At 57.1% G+C, this 14,804-nt stretch overlaps 6 protein-coding genes across 6 annotated transcripts; 4 read left to right on the top strand and 2 right to left on the bottom strand.

The window, feature by feature from the left end:
• The first annotated feature begins 20 nt into the window (after positions 1-20).
• B0I36DRAFT_313437 (mitochondrial small ribosomal subunit Rsm22-domain-containing protein) lies at positions 21-3,160 on the top strand. Its single transcript, XM_046152625.1, has one exon. The coding sequence runs from the start codon at positions 127-129 to the stop codon at positions 2,677-2,679; it is 2,553 nt and encodes an 850-aa protein (XP_046016283.1). The 5' UTR covers positions 21-126; the 3' UTR covers positions 2,680-3,160.
• On the top strand, positions 2,892-4,035 carry B0I36DRAFT_62466 (uncharacterized protein). Its single transcript, XM_046163111.1, has one exon. It carries the CDS (start codon positions 3,104-3,106, stop codon positions 3,701-3,703), a length of 600 nt encoding a protein of 199 aa, XP_046016284.1. The 5' UTR covers positions 2,892-3,103; the 3' UTR covers positions 3,704-4,035.
• A 3,165-nt stretch (positions 4,036-7,200) lies between these two features.
• On the bottom strand, positions 7,201-8,517 carry B0I36DRAFT_237918 (YjeF N-terminal domain-containing protein; the record flags this gene model as incomplete). Its single annotated transcript, XM_046149564.1, has 5 exons — positions 7,201-7,303; positions 7,357-7,585; positions 7,639-7,735; positions 8,144-8,304; positions 8,373-8,517. The coding sequence occupies 5 exons, from the start codon at positions 8,515-8,517 to the stop codon at positions 7,201-7,203; spliced, it is 735 nt and encodes a 244-aa protein (XP_046016285.1).
• Positions 8,518-8,913: 396 nt separating this feature from the next.
• B0I36DRAFT_313448 (ribosomal protein S16, mitochondrial) lies at positions 8,914-10,077 on the top strand. The gene is made up of 3 exons (XM_046152626.1): positions 8,914-9,213; positions 9,287-9,467; positions 9,589-10,077. Exons 1-3 carry the CDS (start codon positions 9,137-9,139, stop codon positions 9,682-9,684), a joined length of 354 nt encoding a protein of 117 aa, XP_046016286.1. The 5' UTR covers positions 8,914-9,136; the 3' UTR covers positions 9,685-10,077.
• Positions 10,078-10,107: 30 nt separating this feature from the next.
• B0I36DRAFT_313452 (carbamoyl-phosphate synthase subunit L) lies at positions 10,108-12,988 on the bottom strand. The gene is made up of 3 exons (XM_046152627.1): positions 10,791-12,988; positions 10,622-10,700; positions 10,108-10,461 (listed from the first exon to the last, which is right to left on the bottom strand). Exons 1-3 carry the CDS (start codon positions 12,827-12,829, stop codon positions 10,393-10,395), a joined length of 2,187 nt encoding a protein of 728 aa, XP_046016287.1. The 5' UTR covers positions 12,830-12,988; the 3' UTR covers positions 10,108-10,392.
• Positions 12,989-13,328: 340 nt separating this feature from the next.
• On the top strand, positions 13,329-14,654 carry B0I36DRAFT_261683 (uncharacterized protein). Its single transcript, XM_046151145.1, has 3 exons — positions 13,329-13,542; positions 13,673-13,847; positions 13,955-14,654. Exons 1-3 carry the CDS (start codon positions 13,435-13,437, stop codon positions 14,338-14,340), a joined length of 669 nt encoding a protein of 222 aa, XP_046016288.1. The 5' UTR covers positions 13,329-13,434; the 3' UTR covers positions 14,341-14,654.
• Positions 14,655-14,804: the final 150 nt, after the last annotated feature.

Genomic DNA, 14,804 nt, shown 5'->3' on the forward strand with positions numbered 1-14,804 from the left:
AACTGCATCTTCAACTTTGCGACACAACGCCCACAACATCCCGAGTACTGTAGGGGACTTCTAGTCGATGCCCAAGGCGCCTCTCCGACGGACTGCACTCATCAGAATACGGGAACGCCACATAAAATGCTTACAGCGGCGCGAGCACAGCGGGCGGCGTGCCCGCAGTGCACCCGACAAGTCCTGTCGCTGTTCCAAGCCGGCTTCTCAGGCTCGCATCATGCATTCACTCCCCAGACAAGTAGCAGAGCCACACGCCTGATCTCTCAAGGTCGATCGCCACTGCGACGGCACTTCTCGACGACCCGGTCCGCCCTTCAGAACGCGCAGCCCGAGCCGGATAGGCGGCCCGACACAGACATCGAGGAGTTGCCCTCGTCACCAAACGGCGACAAATCGCACGACGTCGAGACCGTAGTACGGCAGGCCCGCCAGGCTTTCGGAAAGACGTTGCCTAAGGGATATCTGAGCGATGAAGAATACAAACTCTACGAGCGGCTGTACGGGCCACCTCTGCGCGACACTTTGCCCGAGGACGTCGGGTATCATACACGGGAGGCGCCTTCAAGCCACGAGTACGAGGACGTGATCGACATTGAGCAGTCAGGGAAAGAGCAGGGCCAAGCTGAGGATCCAGTTCCAGGTGCAGAGGCTCTTAACCCGTCACTACCATCGGAAGCGGGGCAAAGCTACGTCAACGCCGTGGCCCAGAACCAACGCGAGTACGACGCCTTGATGAAGCTACAGAAGGACTTTGAGCAGTATAATCTCGAGAACAAGAGGCCAAGCACGAATGTTGAGGCCGAAGAGCAGCGAGCACTGGAAGAGCAGGAAGATATGATTGAGGAGGAGGAAGACGAGGATGAGATAGACGACGACGAGTATCTCGACTCAGACGGACAAGGCGCAGAGGAAGGACGAATCCGTGGCCGGAGCGCACGCCTTCACGAATATACCAAGCTAGGTCACTGGCGGACTTCTCCAAGCACGGTGTTCCTGCCGACGGAGGACCTGGTCACGCCCATCCAGACACTCTTGACACGCACCGACACCACACATATCAAGCAGACCGCCGAGAGGGCTTTCGGTGGACCAGGCTTGCCATTCTCAGTTGCCACCCCGGCATCGAAGCGTAACGCCCCGCAAAGGGGTGTCGGTCTGGAGGCTGGCCAAGGAAGGATGTCCGAGATCGAAGCTGATGCGTTCATTGCCACCAACTATCCAGGCATGTACTCAACAGCAACCAGCATTCTGGTCGAAGTACGCAAGCGCCTAGGCCCCCAGTGGCTACAGGGTCTCATGGGACGGAACGGCGGAGACGGCCCTCGCATGCTCGACGTTGGCGCCGGTGGCGCCGCAGCCGCTGCGTGGCAGGAGGTTATGAAAGCTGAGTGGCAGCTCGCCAAGGATCGCGGCGAGGCAGCTGGCCACAGTCCAAAGGGCAAGAGGACAGTGGTTGTGGGATCAGATCACCTACGACACCGGATCTCGCGCTTCTTGCACGACACAACCTTCCTGCCCAGACTTCCCGACTATCTGCACTCTGGCAACCACCCAGACAAGATTGACGACAGTGAGACGCCGCTGCCGCGGAAGCAGTTCGATGTCATCATTGCGTCGCACATGCTGCTCCCATTCAAAGAGGAGTACAAGCGCAAGGCTTTCATTGACAACTTGTGGGAGATGCTCTCTCCCGAAGGGGGCATTCTCATCGTTCTCGAGAAGGGCATGCCTCGAGGTTTCGAGGCCGTCGCGGAAGTGCGCGGCCGCCTCCTCAACGAGTTCATCGAGGCACCAACTTCAGATCCGCAGGTGTCTCCAGACCCAGAGACGCCGCTTCCCGAGCGTGAGACGGGCTCCATCATCGCCCCTTGCACAAACCACAAGCCCTGCCCGATGTACCTTACTCCTGGCCTATCACCTGGTCGCAAGGACTTCTGCCATTTCAGCCAGCGCTTCACGCGCCCGCCGTTCCTGCAAAGGGTCCTTGAGGCCAAATGGCGCAATCACGAGGACATTGACTTTAGCTTCGTCGCCGTCCAGCGCGGCAGCGGCAGCAGCAATACCAGCACTACCACCACCGCAGATCCCCCGACGCCCGTTGCGGCCACCCAGCACAAGGCGAACGACATCGCAGACCGCGCCTTCCAGGGCTACGAGCACGTCAACCCCAGCGCTGCCGACCCGTCCGATCCCGCGCCCGACGCGCGCTCGCTGCCACGACAGATCCTCCCGTCGCTGAAGCGCACGGGACACGTGACCCTCGACGTGTGCACGCCCGCGGGGACGATTGAGCGCTGGACCATCCCCAAGTCCTTCAGCAAGCAGGCGTACCACGACGCGCGCAAGACGCGCTGGGGCGACCTGTGGGCGCTGGGCGCCAAGACGCGCGTCGTGCGCAACGTGCGCCTGGGCAAGGCCGGGACCATCACTGCCAACGACGGCGGCGTGCGTGCGCAGCGCGCCCTGGGCGGCAACAAGAAGAAGGGAGGCGGCGGCGGGAACAGGAGGAAGATCCCCGTCATCGAGCTGAATGCCAACGAGTCGGGCATCTTCAGCGCCACCGAGGCCGGCGTGGCGGGCCGCGTGGTCGACAGGAACGAGCGCAGGACCAAGGGCGGCAAGAAGCCGAGGAGGAAGCAGAAGGACCTACTGCAGGAACTCGAGGAGATGGAGTAGAGTCAAGAAGCACCCTTCTCTCTTTTGATTGGCGACTCAGAGTACTCGAAAGAATGATGGGAGGTTTTATCGCTGTCGTCGTCGCAGGACAAAGACCTTGTCCTTGTCCTTCAGCCACACACGGGGCAACAGCATTGTAACAAAAGTATTCTTGTACTACTATTTGTGATGAAACAGCATTTTGGTCTCCTGTAGACCAATGTAAGAATAGCCGTCAAGGCATGACTATATAAAGTATGTACAACAAGAAATAAAGCATGATGATATGACTCTGGACAGCTTTTGGTAGCCCTCTGTAATGGTTACGCCTTTTATTTACTATTTACGCAGAGCCCAGTGTGTGTGTGTGTGAGTGAGAGAGAGAGTTAATCGGCGCAGAGAAATAATCAAAAGGGCACGTGGTCTCGGGCATTCTTAACCACCAATGGCTCTCTCTCCATGCCTTCCCTTTGGGAATATGCCATGTTGCGCAGGGGGGGGGGGGGGGGGCGGTCGTCCGTCGTCGAAATCGCCTCGAGGCCCGCCCGCAAATCAACTTCGGGGTGGGGGTGGTGGTAATGAGCAAACCTGCACGACGACCTGCTGCTTCCTTTCACCTTGGGCGGCGCGCGCGCCGGCTAAAGACAAAAAAAAAGCATTGCACCCCGGAGAGTTACAAGAGGGGGCGGTCCGTCCCTCCAAAAGAAACAAAACAAAATCTTCTTTTTCTCCAGCAGGACGCACTTATGTACAGGTGTTGTCATTGAAGCATGATTCGGCCAACCAGGACGTCCGGGATATATCAAACAGGGTGTTTGGGAAACTAGTGTACTCGCGTAGTCACCAGCCCGTCCCACCCACCCGCCATAGCCTATGTGATACAGGAGGGGGATGTGGGAGAAAGCAAAAAACAAAAAAACAAAAAAAAAGGTTCAAAATTATCTGTATGTCAATGGAACCCGGAGGATGTTTTGCCCTGCTAAGGCGAAAACAAGAAAGAAAAAAAAGACGGATGCTGCCCATGGCCCCCCTCGGGTTTCATTGAAGAAAAGTCATTAATCATGATGAACCAGCCTACTATCACTCAAGCAGGGGGTTCAATCATAGAGTTTATTACAGAAGCGAGGGGCCGTCGCCTATCGTGTCGTGTATGGCTTGTGTGGGCAAGAAAAAAAGAGTTAAGCACCACGACCAGGGAGGGGAGAGATCAGGGCAAAAACTGTGGTGGATGACATGCATGACTAGTACGTGCCTTGTTGGTTTTGGCTGGGGATGCAAAAAAGGCTAAAAAGTCCAGTGTCAGTTAACGGTTGGGGGGAACCACCCAAGGGTCGGTAAAGTCCTCGGTTTATCACGACAAGTAGAAGTCTGAGGCGATGGGTCCGGTGCCGACGGCTCGGAATTAACCTAAAACCACAACGATAACGAAAGAAAAAAAAGTTCTGCCATCAAGTTCCGTGCCTGCCGCGTGTTGTTTGGAACTTTGCGGCACATGAGTCAGAGACCTGTGGATGGGTGGAAGACAGAAGCAAGGGAGACGGCGACAATCAGTAATGATGTAAGGATGGCAGGGAGAGAGAGATAGAGAGAGAAAGGAAAATGATCATCATCACCATTATTATCATCACCGCAAAGCAAGACATTACGCGACATGAGAGTTTCTCCGCGGAAGCCGGGAACGGCTGCTGGCGAGGTACTTGTGATTCAATCAGGCAGCAACGAGCGTGGTTGAAGTGCCCAGGGGAAGAAGGTGCGGGCAACCACGACATGTGGCAGAGAGAGGCCGCCCGTGGCAAGGATTGTAGTGGCGGCAGCCAAGAACACAACTGCCCGGAGATATTAGATACGCTAACGTAGGTATGGTGGCTGAGAAGAACAGAAAGCCGCGCCCGGGCCAGCACGTGTCAACGACCCTTGGGGATTCGAGAGGGATCTGCAAAATATTTGCCAGGCACCGACAGACAGAATCGAGGAAGGGGGGCGAAGGTCGAGGTGGTTGTTTGTTTGCGGCGGGCACGAGGGAAAACCCCAACGGAGCCCGCACCGGACCAATCAAGGCGGGGCTGGAGCGACGGCCATTGTCGGCACCAAGCACTGACTCGTGTCCGCCTCGAGGGGCCTGGATCTGGAACAGAGCTTGCCCTGCCATGAGCGGCACCTCGCGTGTCCAACGGCCAGGCACAGACATGGATGTGTCACGGGCTCGGTGGCAAAAGATCCCAACGCAAACCTTTAGCGTGTGACGGGAAACACGTACCTGTCCCCTTACAGACTGACTGACAGAAAACGACGACAGTGATTGATTGACTGACTGGTTGACGACTGGAGCCTTGGACCCCCGATCTCGCGGCCCTCCACACCCATTGCCCCCGTCCGCATTGATTGGCCTCGGTGCCTTTTGCTCTGGAAGCAACTGTTCATCACGTACCCCGTCGACAAAAATCTGACCGGGCTCGGGGCCAAAGACCCTGTGGTCCCCGCGGCACGGGCTGGGCTGCGCACGCACGCCAGGCGCCACGGAGCGGGGCCAGGCCTGGCCATGATCGATGACAAGGCTGTGTGATCTGGTCGTCGACACGACAAAATGGCAGCTATTCCCAGACCAGAGCCATGTTGTGAGACCATGTGAACAAGGCATATCCCGGCGGGCGGCTGGTCAGCACCATGACGTTTGAGCTACGGTCATCCATGCCACCAATCCGCACACGCACACACACACACACCCTGCAGTGCTTGGCTGCGGAAACGAATGAAGACGGCACAAGAGCCAAAAGCACGCTGGTCAGCAGAGAGGTAGCCCCGAACCCCTCCACGCTGCCGAGGCGGGGTGCAGTGCATGATCCACCTGGCCGCTCGTGCTGTTTGTCTCGCACAAAACACCCCTCTGCCTCGTGACGGCCATGTTTGCAAAGTCTGTCGCCTGGATGTACAAGCCCGTCGGCTTGAGGAGCTTGGCCCAGCGGGAAAGTCTTCAGTGCAAGACAGGGCGATCCTGTCTGCCGCTCAGGGACTCGGTCGATCGTGCATGTGGCCCGCGCCCGATCCAACGAGTCGGCACACGGAAAGTGGCTCGAAGAATGGCATCATGCTTGCAAATCTAACCAGGGTCAGCATGGGCTCAGTGGCACAGGCAGAGCGAGAGAGAGAGAGAGAGAGAGAGAGAGAGCACGCAATGCACTGCGCCCTGGACTGGTCTGGGCCTGTCCGAGGACGGCTTTGTGGCTTCCAGGCGACCAAAATTGGCTGAACGGTATGCCAGACCCCACGCATCGCTCGCATGGGTTTCTCGATTGCAGTCCCATGGGGGGCTCGCTAGCCATCGACGCCTGCCCCTCCTCACTTGACCGTCAGGCCAGGGCTGCATTTCCTCTTGGGCCACGATTACCCAGCTTCATGTGTATGCGTGGCATCTCTCCCGGCTGGCTGACCACGCCACAGTTGAGGGTGCAGTGCTCCTTCAGACCCCTATTGCGGCGGCCATGGTGGGCGCCTGTGTGGGACCATAGGAGGCGTGGTGGGATTGCCAGAGAAAAAAGCATGGGCTGCTCGCCAATTGTTGGCCGACAGGGTCCGTACATGGTGGTGGCCACCTGCTTCAGGGTGTCGGAGCATGCCGTCGGCAGTTCTTGCTCTCTATTGGTGTCAAGTGCCATTTGTGCCCGGCGGTCCCTGATCACCTCGCCTCGTTGCAGGCACAGGAGACGTGTGCCGTGAGAGACGAACGAGCCACCAGGCAGGGACTGACTGGGGCGGGGTCCTCGCTGGACCCGTCAGAGCGCGGCTGCTTGACAATGGGGGCCACTAACCCGTGGCCCGTATCCACGCCAGGAGCTTTTCCTCCGGCCACGAACCCTCAGCCCGGCCGAACAACGACGACAATGCATTCTGCTCGCAATTTTCTCGTGGCTCGGCCCGTCGCGGGTGTCGTCTCTTCTTCCCTTCTTCGACGCCCTTCATTTTCCCTGGCCGCGTGTCCGTGGTCATGGCCGCCTCTCGCCTTCGTATTTAGGGATTACCGCTGCATCCGATGACCTGGAGCTAAGTTCCTCAACACGCTGATCCTTTCGGTCCTTTACGGTAGCATTATCAGCAACAGGGGTGGTCGATATCAAAGCATCAGAGAGAGAATCAACCCGTTTCAGCCATTCTGGCACTACGGCCCGGGTACAGGCACGACTGCGCGGCATGCAAGACCGACACGCTTGTCAGCAACCTTCTGTTCTACAAGGAACGGGAACCTCGTCAGGGTGCAGGGCCTAGCATCCGTGGTCAGATATTAATGTGCATCGAGCACAACGCCGAGTGTCCGGCCTGCGGAAAGACATATCTGGTCTTTGTCGAATTCTGCCAACATTATCACCCACCACTCCTACGGTGTCCAGAAGGGCTAGTCGAAGACACTGGGGAAATGCACGAGGGCAAATGTCCAAGCCCGCTGTGTCCATACAGTCGAACCGGAGGTTGTGCAATGAGTTGACAGGTCGGATGTAGCCTGTCACGGAGTTTGGCAGAAAGCCTGAGGCATTCCTCGTCCTTCCACCATCAGAGCTTTTGGTTTCCCGAGGGAATCTCGGCCACCTGATCGAGACCTTGGTAATCCGGAACATCAAAGTCATACTTCTTCGCAATGGTCGGGGACACGAATCTAAATGGTACGTCAGTCAAGGCAACTGCCAAAGTATTCCTGGCTACACGCACCTGCCACCCACGAAATGTCGGCCTTGAAAGTGCTTCACTAGTGGTTTTGGCGCAGTAAGGCTGATGAGCACGGCAGGCATAAACTTGCTCCCGGGTCCGGATTCGGGCGGGCCAGATTCAATGTTCCAGGACGATGGGGCGTCGACCGATGTCACGGGCCGCGTAGTCTCCTCCAATGCTCGGATCACGGCTGGGAATGGTTCGCGAACCTCCCCGGAGAAGCTGAAGCCTTGCAGAAGGTCAGGCGAGAGGCAACGTTACGAGAACACCAGCACGACTCACCAAAAATGGCGTCGACAATGTGATCAGAGGACTTTTCAGCCTCAATAAAGTCATCCACAAACGGGATATCGAGATCACGAAGCTGTTTCGAGAGTCTCTGAAGGGTCATCAATGTCAGTTACGCTCGGCTTCAGCAAGGATGGATCTAAAGCGAATGGAAAGCAAATGGTGGAAAAGGCCTGGCAAAGTGGCCGACAAAGAGGCAAACAGCATGTCAGTATACGAAAGACAAAGCTGTGGCGATGATGGACGGCGCTTGCAGCACCAAGCGATGTATAAGTAACGAGGTCACGAGAAAATCAACCAAGATAAAAGGCGATCAGAGGAGCCATCTCGCAGTGAGGCACGCGCCGCGGCTCTCGTCGTATTCGCGGCGTTTGCAAGAACGAAACAAAGGGCAGACAAGGACGAGCGCATTGCTTTGATGCGTTATACGAAAGATGGCCGATATTTCGAAAGAGAGGAAGAAAAGGACTGTGACAAGCTACCGTGATGAAGAACTTACCTGGTATAATTCGTTACTACTTTGCTTCGGGTAGTAGATTGTCGGCGCGTAGCCGTAGTGGTATAGGTGGCGGGCAGCCACGAGGCCGTCGCCGCCATTATTGCCGGGACCACATGCGATCAAGATCCGCCGGCCCAGCGATGGAGGATGAACGCGGAAGACTTGCAAGTGTGTAAGTCAGCCTTGAGCCCTTGCTGATAACAGGGGTATGTAGGGGCGGGGAAAGTACCTGCTTGCGACACAGAGAGCCCAGCAAGCTCCATCAACTGGTCGATGGAGAAGGCCCCTGTGCTCATGAGCTCTTTGTCTAGAGCAGCCGCGGCCTTGGCGGAGAGAGTCTGGCAGGCACCGTATTTGATTAGATAACTGCACATTGGTGCATGGTTTCGACTGCACTTGACCGACCTTGATGGCCATTTTGGAGTGGCCTTGAGGTTCGCTGATGGGAGCCACAGGGTTCCTCGGGGTTACCGGGCGTGGTTGTGTTGGATTATCAGTGTAGAGCAGTACGTTCAAGGCTGGGTGCGAACCATGAATGTTTAATGATGTCAAATGTAAAGGTGGATGGATGCGAAGGAGGAGCCAGCCCAGCAGCTATTTCAAGAATCTGGTCTTCTCCACGCACATGCCTGGCTACTGTCTGCCCTTCCGTGCTAGCAGTTGACATCATCCTGAGCAGCTGGGCCTTGTGCCCCCAACCCGAACCAACCAGGGGGAAGCGACGATCGACAGCTGCCTTTTCGAGGTCCGCTGAAAGAGGGAATGACTAAGCTGGCCACGCCATCCCCACCTTCACGGCAACTGATTCTCTGATTGGTCGCATCGTGCAAAGCTGCAATCCACCGAGAATCTCGGCCGTAATTTCAAGATCACGAATATCGCTGCGGTTGACTTCTGCTGTTCAGCCTGAGAAGCGCCCGCGTCCACAGCCGCCCATTCTGCAACATAGCCCTCGAACCGTTCTTGATACATCGCCGAAAGAGACCTGCCATCATGGTCATCAAGATCAGGTTGGCGCGCTTTGGCCGCCGCAACCTTCCAACATACAACATCGTCGTCACACATGCCCGGTATGCCGATACGCTGGAGCCGATTCGCGCCAATCCACTTCTTTTGCTGACGAGGACCTGTCTCCCCTGCTAGGACAGCGCGTGACAGTAGACCCTTGGAGGTCATTGGCACTTACGACCCTCTCCCGAAACCCGACCCTTACGAGACATCCGGCAGACTACACAAAGACATCAAGCTCGACCAGTCAAGGGCAAAGTACTGGATCGGTGTAGGAGCACAGCCAACAGATCCGGTGTGGAGGTTATTGAACTTGGTAAGGACAGAATCCTACCCGAGCCCTCCCAGAATGTGCCACGAAGCGCAACGACCACCACTGTTCCTACCACATTGTCGAACTGTGTCATGGTCTGAATGGCTAACATTTTCCAATACAGGTTGGCATCATGCAACCAAAGTTTCGCGACGTCCGGCCATCAACACCGCCGCCATTGCCCAAGGAGGCTCTGGAGCCGAAGCGGCCAGTGGTTTGAATGGAGACATGACAGGCAGGAAGTAAAAGAACGGTGGGAGGAGGAAACGAGCACAATACACGCAGCCATTCACGAATGATGCAAAGCACCGCAAGGGCTTTCATGCGGCAGTGATCAGTTAGGTTCTCCACGCCGCCTCATCTGATTTTATACGAACAACCATGCTTCGAGCATGTCTCTGTGGGCAGGCATGGAAGCATACATGCTCTCGCATCACGAGGCTGGGAACTGTGTGAGAGGCACAGGAACCGGCCATGTACACTACCGCATATCCCGAGAAATACAAAAGTGTATAACATTATCAGATTAAACGGTATTAGCGGCAATGCGTGCAAACTTGCAAGCACTTCTTGCTTTCACCAGCCGTTCGATGGCATCGCTCCCTAAGTTGCCGCACCACTGCATCAATTACGTGCATTACTATGATCGTCCAAGGAACACGCCGGCAGCGAGTCGAACTTTATGCATTTACCTGCCACGAGACATTCCAAATACTTGAAACTTTTGGGCGACCTGCCTGTGCCTGCCTGTTTCTTTTCAAGTTGTCAATGAATACTACTGCGCAGCCGCCCGTCCACTTTGCTCGGTGTCGAGCCGCGACACAAAAACAGCCTCGCATATCAACGGCAACTTTCAATTGATTTTGATCTGACTTGTGTTCATTTCTCTACAATGTCTACCTTCATCCCTTCGCAGGGATATTGCACTCTACTCGGCAGCTGCCGCAGCCTCTTCGTCCTCAAAGACGACGAGCACGGTGCCTGCCTTGCACTTGTCCTAAAATACGAGATACGATCTGTTAGTACCATTGCTTCCTGCCAGGTACTTCGTCACTTCGGGAAGGCGAAGAGACGAAACTTGCAATGCGATCAAAGCCAGGGGCCTGAGGTCCAGAATGGAGAGATGGGCTTCTTTTGGTGATCAGGTTTCAACTTACACCTTCCTTGTGCGCGAGGCGCTTGACGACGCCATTCTGCGGTGACCGGATGACGGTCTCCATCTTCATCGACTCGATACTGCGTAGTGGCACAAAACAGAGTCAGCTTTGTCGACCTACTCGATCTTCCGCAAAGAACAAGGATAGTAAATAATTTGAAAAAACTTACACAACCAACGGCGCCCCCTTGGCGACCCGATCGCCCTCCTTGACTTCGGTCTTGAGGATCTTGCATGGCATTGGCGCAACCACGGAGGCCGCGAGCTCTTTCAGGCCGAGGGCCTTCTCGTACCAGGCCGGCGTGACGAGCGCGAGCTCCGTCTTGGTGCCGTTCTGGAACACGCTGATCTTGTTGTCGTTGCGCGGATCCTGGACGACGGTGCTGTCTATCCGCGCGTCAGGGAAGAAGCTTGTGACTTGTTGCTGGTGGTGCTGCTGCTGTTGTGTTGTTGATGATGTCGAGGGGTTGGACACGACAACATCTGTGAGTTCTCTCGCCGATGCGGCGTCTCCGTTGCGGGTTATGCGCGCGTCGTACAGCTGGTGGCCCTTTTGCGTGATGCTGACTTCCACCAGAGGCGCCTCCTTCTGGTCAATGATGTCGAGGGACTTGAAAGAGAACTTGCGCTGGATACCGTTCTGGCCGAAACCCAGCGTGTTACCGTGTGGGCCGCTCGTGGCTGCAGGCGTCGCTTTCTGACTGCCGGCCAGCATACCCAGGGCAGCCTGGACGTAGACCTCGTCCTGCGTGACGACGGGATCAAAGAGCTCCTGCTTCCACTTGTCGATGAAGCCCGTCTCCACATCACCAGCGATGAAGGCAGGCGATCGACATAACCGCTTGAGAAACTCAATGTTTGTGCTCAGGCCGACGACCTCATAGTCTCTGAGGGCGAGCTCCATCTTGCGGATGGCGGTCTCGCGGTCATGGCCGCGCACGATGAGCTTGGCAATCATGCCATCATATGCCTCGGACACCGTGTCGCCCTCGACAAAGCCTGCATCGATCCTGATGTCTTCGTCTGTGGTGGGGGTTTTGAGGTGGACAAGCTTGCCCGAGTCTGGAAGGAAGCCGCGCTCGGGGTTTTCGGCGTAGATGCGCGCCTCGATTGCCGCGCCTCTGGCTTTTATCCTCTCCACGATCTCGTCCTGCGTGAGCGGCAGTTTGGCGCCGGCAGCAACACTCAACTGCCACTCGACAAGATCTGTGCCAGTGACCATTTCGCTGACAGGGTGCTCGACTTGCAACCGCGTGTTCATCTCCATAAAGTAGAACTCGCCGCTGTCCTTGTCGAGGATGAACTCGACCGTGCCGGCACCGACATAGCCCACCGCCGAGGCGGCTGTCCGCGCCTTGTCCCAGAGGTCCAGACGGGTGGCTTCATCCAAGTCCGGCGCGGGAGACTCCTCGAGGATCTTTTGATGCCGCCTCTGCACGCTACAGTCGCGCTCGCCAAGAGCCACGCAGTTGCCGTGCTTGTCGGCAAACACTTGGACCTCGACGTGCCGCGGCCGCACAATGTACTTCTCCACCAGCATGACCTCGCCGCCCTCGCCGAACGAGGCCTTGGCCTCTGCTCTCGCGCTGCGGAGCTGCTGCAGGAACTCGGACTCCTCCATGACGATGCGCATGCCTTTGCCGCCTCCCCCGCGCACGCTCTTGAGCAGGACGGGGAACTTGATGTCCTTGGCGTGGCCGAGCAGCTCCTGCTCACCCTGCTCGCTGCCGTGGTAGCCAGGCACGCAGGGGACACCGGCGGCCGTCATGATCTCCTTGCTGCGCGCCTTGTTGCCCATGTCGGCCATGGCCTGGGCTGGCGGCCCGACAAAGACGATGCCCGCCTGCTCGCACTTGCGGGCGAACTCTGTGTTCTCGGAGAGAAAGCCGTAGCCTGGGTGCAGGGCCTGGATGCCATGCTGCTGGGCCAGCTTGACAATGCGGTCGCCGTCGAGGTACGCACTGGCCGCGCCCAGGCGGATAGCGTGCGGGGAGCAGTTTGCATGCTGGGAATTGGCGTCCACGTCGGTGTAGAGGGTGGTCGTGCGGATGCCCAGACGAGAAGCGGTCCGGTTTATCCGCAGAGCAATCTCGCCTCTGTTGGCAATGAGGAGGGAGGTGATGGGTGTGATTTGGGGCTGGGCGGCGCCAGTCGAGAGATGTCGAGGAGCCGGATGGCGGCGGAGGTGCCTGGGTCTGATGGACCGCATTGTTGCTTGTGGTTTGTGGTTTTGTGTGGCTCAATGACTACGGTATACGCGGGATCTCGCCAAAGAAGAAGATTCAGACGGTGGGTGTGATGCGCGTCGAGCAAGACGGGAAGGAGAAAAGAAAAACCCAAAGCCTCGTGCACATGTCTGTGTCTGCACGATCGGCGAGGAACATTCTTCTGAGAGTGAATGAATGAGCCGAAGTGCCAGGAGGCCAGTGGCTTCTGCCGGCGCGGAAAGGTGCGGCTTACCCCGGACACCCCGCCAGAAGCCGAGATCAGCTGCGCAATTGCTGGAGAAGGAGCGACCGAGGACCCCAAACCCGCTGTTGCTAGCGCACGCGAGCGCCAGCCAATTGCGGGGAAGCGCCCATGGCCCAAGCTTCTGGAATCGGGGGGGCGGGCGCCTCAGGCAGGGATTTGACAGCAGCGCTGTTCACGTCACTTGCTAGGCTGACTGGCCCCTCAATTCGCTGCCCCGCGGCCAATCGAGGCGACGCCAATCTTTGGAGAAACATATGCCGGCCCGGACGGACATCATCGCGAGCACCAAACAGCAACCCCGTCATCATCACATTCAGCCCGACCGCCAACCACAGGTCCGCAATGGCGCATGTCACGCTCAACCACGAGGCCTCGGCCGGCGACACAAACAAGCAAGTCGTCACCACTCTGCCGCCAGAGGTCGTCCAGTGCCTCGAAAATGCCCGCTTCGTAAGCGTCCAGGCGCCCCATGCCACTACCCCGACAACAACTTGACCAGCTGTGATCATCATCATAGCAGCTTCGTCCTGCGACCCGACCATACTTCCTGTCCGTCTGGGATCGCTAACGTCGAGTGCAGCTCCATCTGGCGACGTGCGTCAACAACCAACCGCATGTCTCGCTCATGAACTACACCTATATTCCATCGTCGCAGTACTCCTCACGGCCAGTCATCGTGATGACGTCAAACCCCTCGTCCAAGAAGACCAACAACATGATTGAAAACCCCAATGTCTCGTTACTTGTCCATGACTGTGCGTCAATTCATCCATCTACCAATTTCCTGGCGCTCGTACATCCCATTCATGCACAGTACTGACGCCTCTCTGAACAGGGGTCTCACACAGGCCACCGACGCAAGGCCGTCGCCCGTCCGGCGGATCTCCCGGTCCCGAATTCCGTTCCAGCCTCGCCTCGCTCCTCATCAACCTTAACACGAGCGCCGTCTCGAGCATCAGCGCCACCATGAACGGCACCGCGCAGCTCCTTGACCATGGGTCCGACGAAGAGAAGTACTATCGCGAGGAGCACCTTGAGAACAACACTTTCGACTCCGAGGGCACCGCTGGTTTCAACTCGCTGGCCAGCGGCGGCGACGACGGCGGGCGCGAACACTTTGTTGCTGGCGAAGAGGTTCGGGTGATTGTTGTACACATCAAGGACATCCGGACGAGCGACTGGAAGGGAGGTGTCAGGGATTGGGTGATCGAGACGGAGGAGACCGTGCCGAGGGTCAATGGTATATGATGGTGGGAAGCCGAACTGGACATGACGGTTGCAATCACCGGTGCAAGAATGTGGCCAGTCTATCCCTGAGGGCTGGCATATGCCCACCTCGTCTACACGGGTGATGAGAGGAACAGCAGGTGTCATGCACGCGAACAATCAGCTTTCTTCCAAACCCGTAAAATCCAGCACGAATTGCAGATCCAAGTAGGAAAGACCGGCGGATTCTGCTGGAAATGATCACTAGGGCCAACGGTTTCAAGTCTTCCTAGCATCTGCTGAGATGGATTCACTCAAAGCTACGGTAGAACCAATCACCCACCGATTCCCGTTGCACAGTGAAAGATCCCGTCATCATATTTCTCAAGCTCAAGCTTGTAAAGAGCTGCATCCAAAGTTCCCTCAGGACCCTGGCCTGACAACATCTCGCATCATCTCGACTTCAGGACCGTGGCTACGTTTCGAGTTCCGAAGCCCGCGCTTTC

This window comes from Microdochium trichocladiopsis (assembly GCF_020744255.1).
Source record: "Microdochium trichocladiopsis strain MPI-CAGE-CH-0230 chromosome Unknown B0I36scaffold_2, whole genome shotgun sequence".
Classification (NCBI taxonomy): domain Eukaryota; kingdom Fungi; phylum Ascomycota; class Sordariomycetes; order Xylariales; family Microdochiaceae; genus Microdochium; species Microdochium trichocladiopsis.

Excerpts from the sequence above, each read along its gene's own strand:
- B0I36DRAFT_261683 (XM_046151145.1), top strand. The coding sequence starts at position 13,435 with ATGGCGCATGTCACGCTCAACCACGAGGCCTCGGCCGGCGACACAAAC. Across the intron at positions 13,543-13,672 it reads GCCTCGAAAATGCCCGCTTC|CTCCATCTGGCGACGTGCGT; the intron begins GTAAGCGTCCAG and ends CGTCGAGTGCAG. Across the intron at positions 13,848-13,954 it reads CTCGTTACTTGTCCATGACT|GCCGTCGCCCGTCCGGCGGA; the intron begins GTGCGTCAATTC and ends CACCGACGCAAG.
- B0I36DRAFT_313448 (XM_046152626.1), top strand. The coding sequence starts at position 9,137 with ATGGTCATCAAGATCAGGTTGGCGCGCTTTGGCCGCCGCAACCTTCCA. Across the intron at positions 9,214-9,286 it reads ATCGTCGTCACACATGCCCG|GACAGCGCGTGACAGTAGAC; the intron begins GTATGCCGATAC and ends CTCCCCTGCTAG. Across the intron at positions 9,468-9,588 it reads TGTGGAGGTTATTGAACTTG|GTTGGCATCATGCAACCAAA; the intron begins GTAAGGACAGAA and ends TTTCCAATACAG.
- B0I36DRAFT_313452 (XM_046152627.1), bottom strand. The coding sequence starts at position 12,829 with ATGCGGTCCATCAGACCCAGGCACCTCCGCCGCCATCCGGCTCCTCGA. Across the intron at positions 10,701-10,790 it reads AAGGGGGCGCCGTTGGTTGT|TATCGAGTCGATGAAGATGG; the intron begins GTAAGTTTTTTC and ends GCCACTACGCAG. Across the intron at positions 10,462-10,621 it reads GCCTCGCGCACAAGGAAGGT|GACAAGTGCAAGGCAGGCAC; the intron begins GTAAGTTGAAAC and ends CTCGTATTTTAG.
- B0I36DRAFT_62466 (XM_046163111.1), top strand. The coding sequence starts at position 3,104 with ATGGCTCTCTCTCCATGCCTTCCCTTTGGGAATATGCCATGTTGCGCA.
- B0I36DRAFT_313437 (XM_046152625.1), top strand. The coding sequence starts at position 127 with ATGCTTACAGCGGCGCGAGCACAGCGGGCGGCGTGCCCGCAGTGCACC.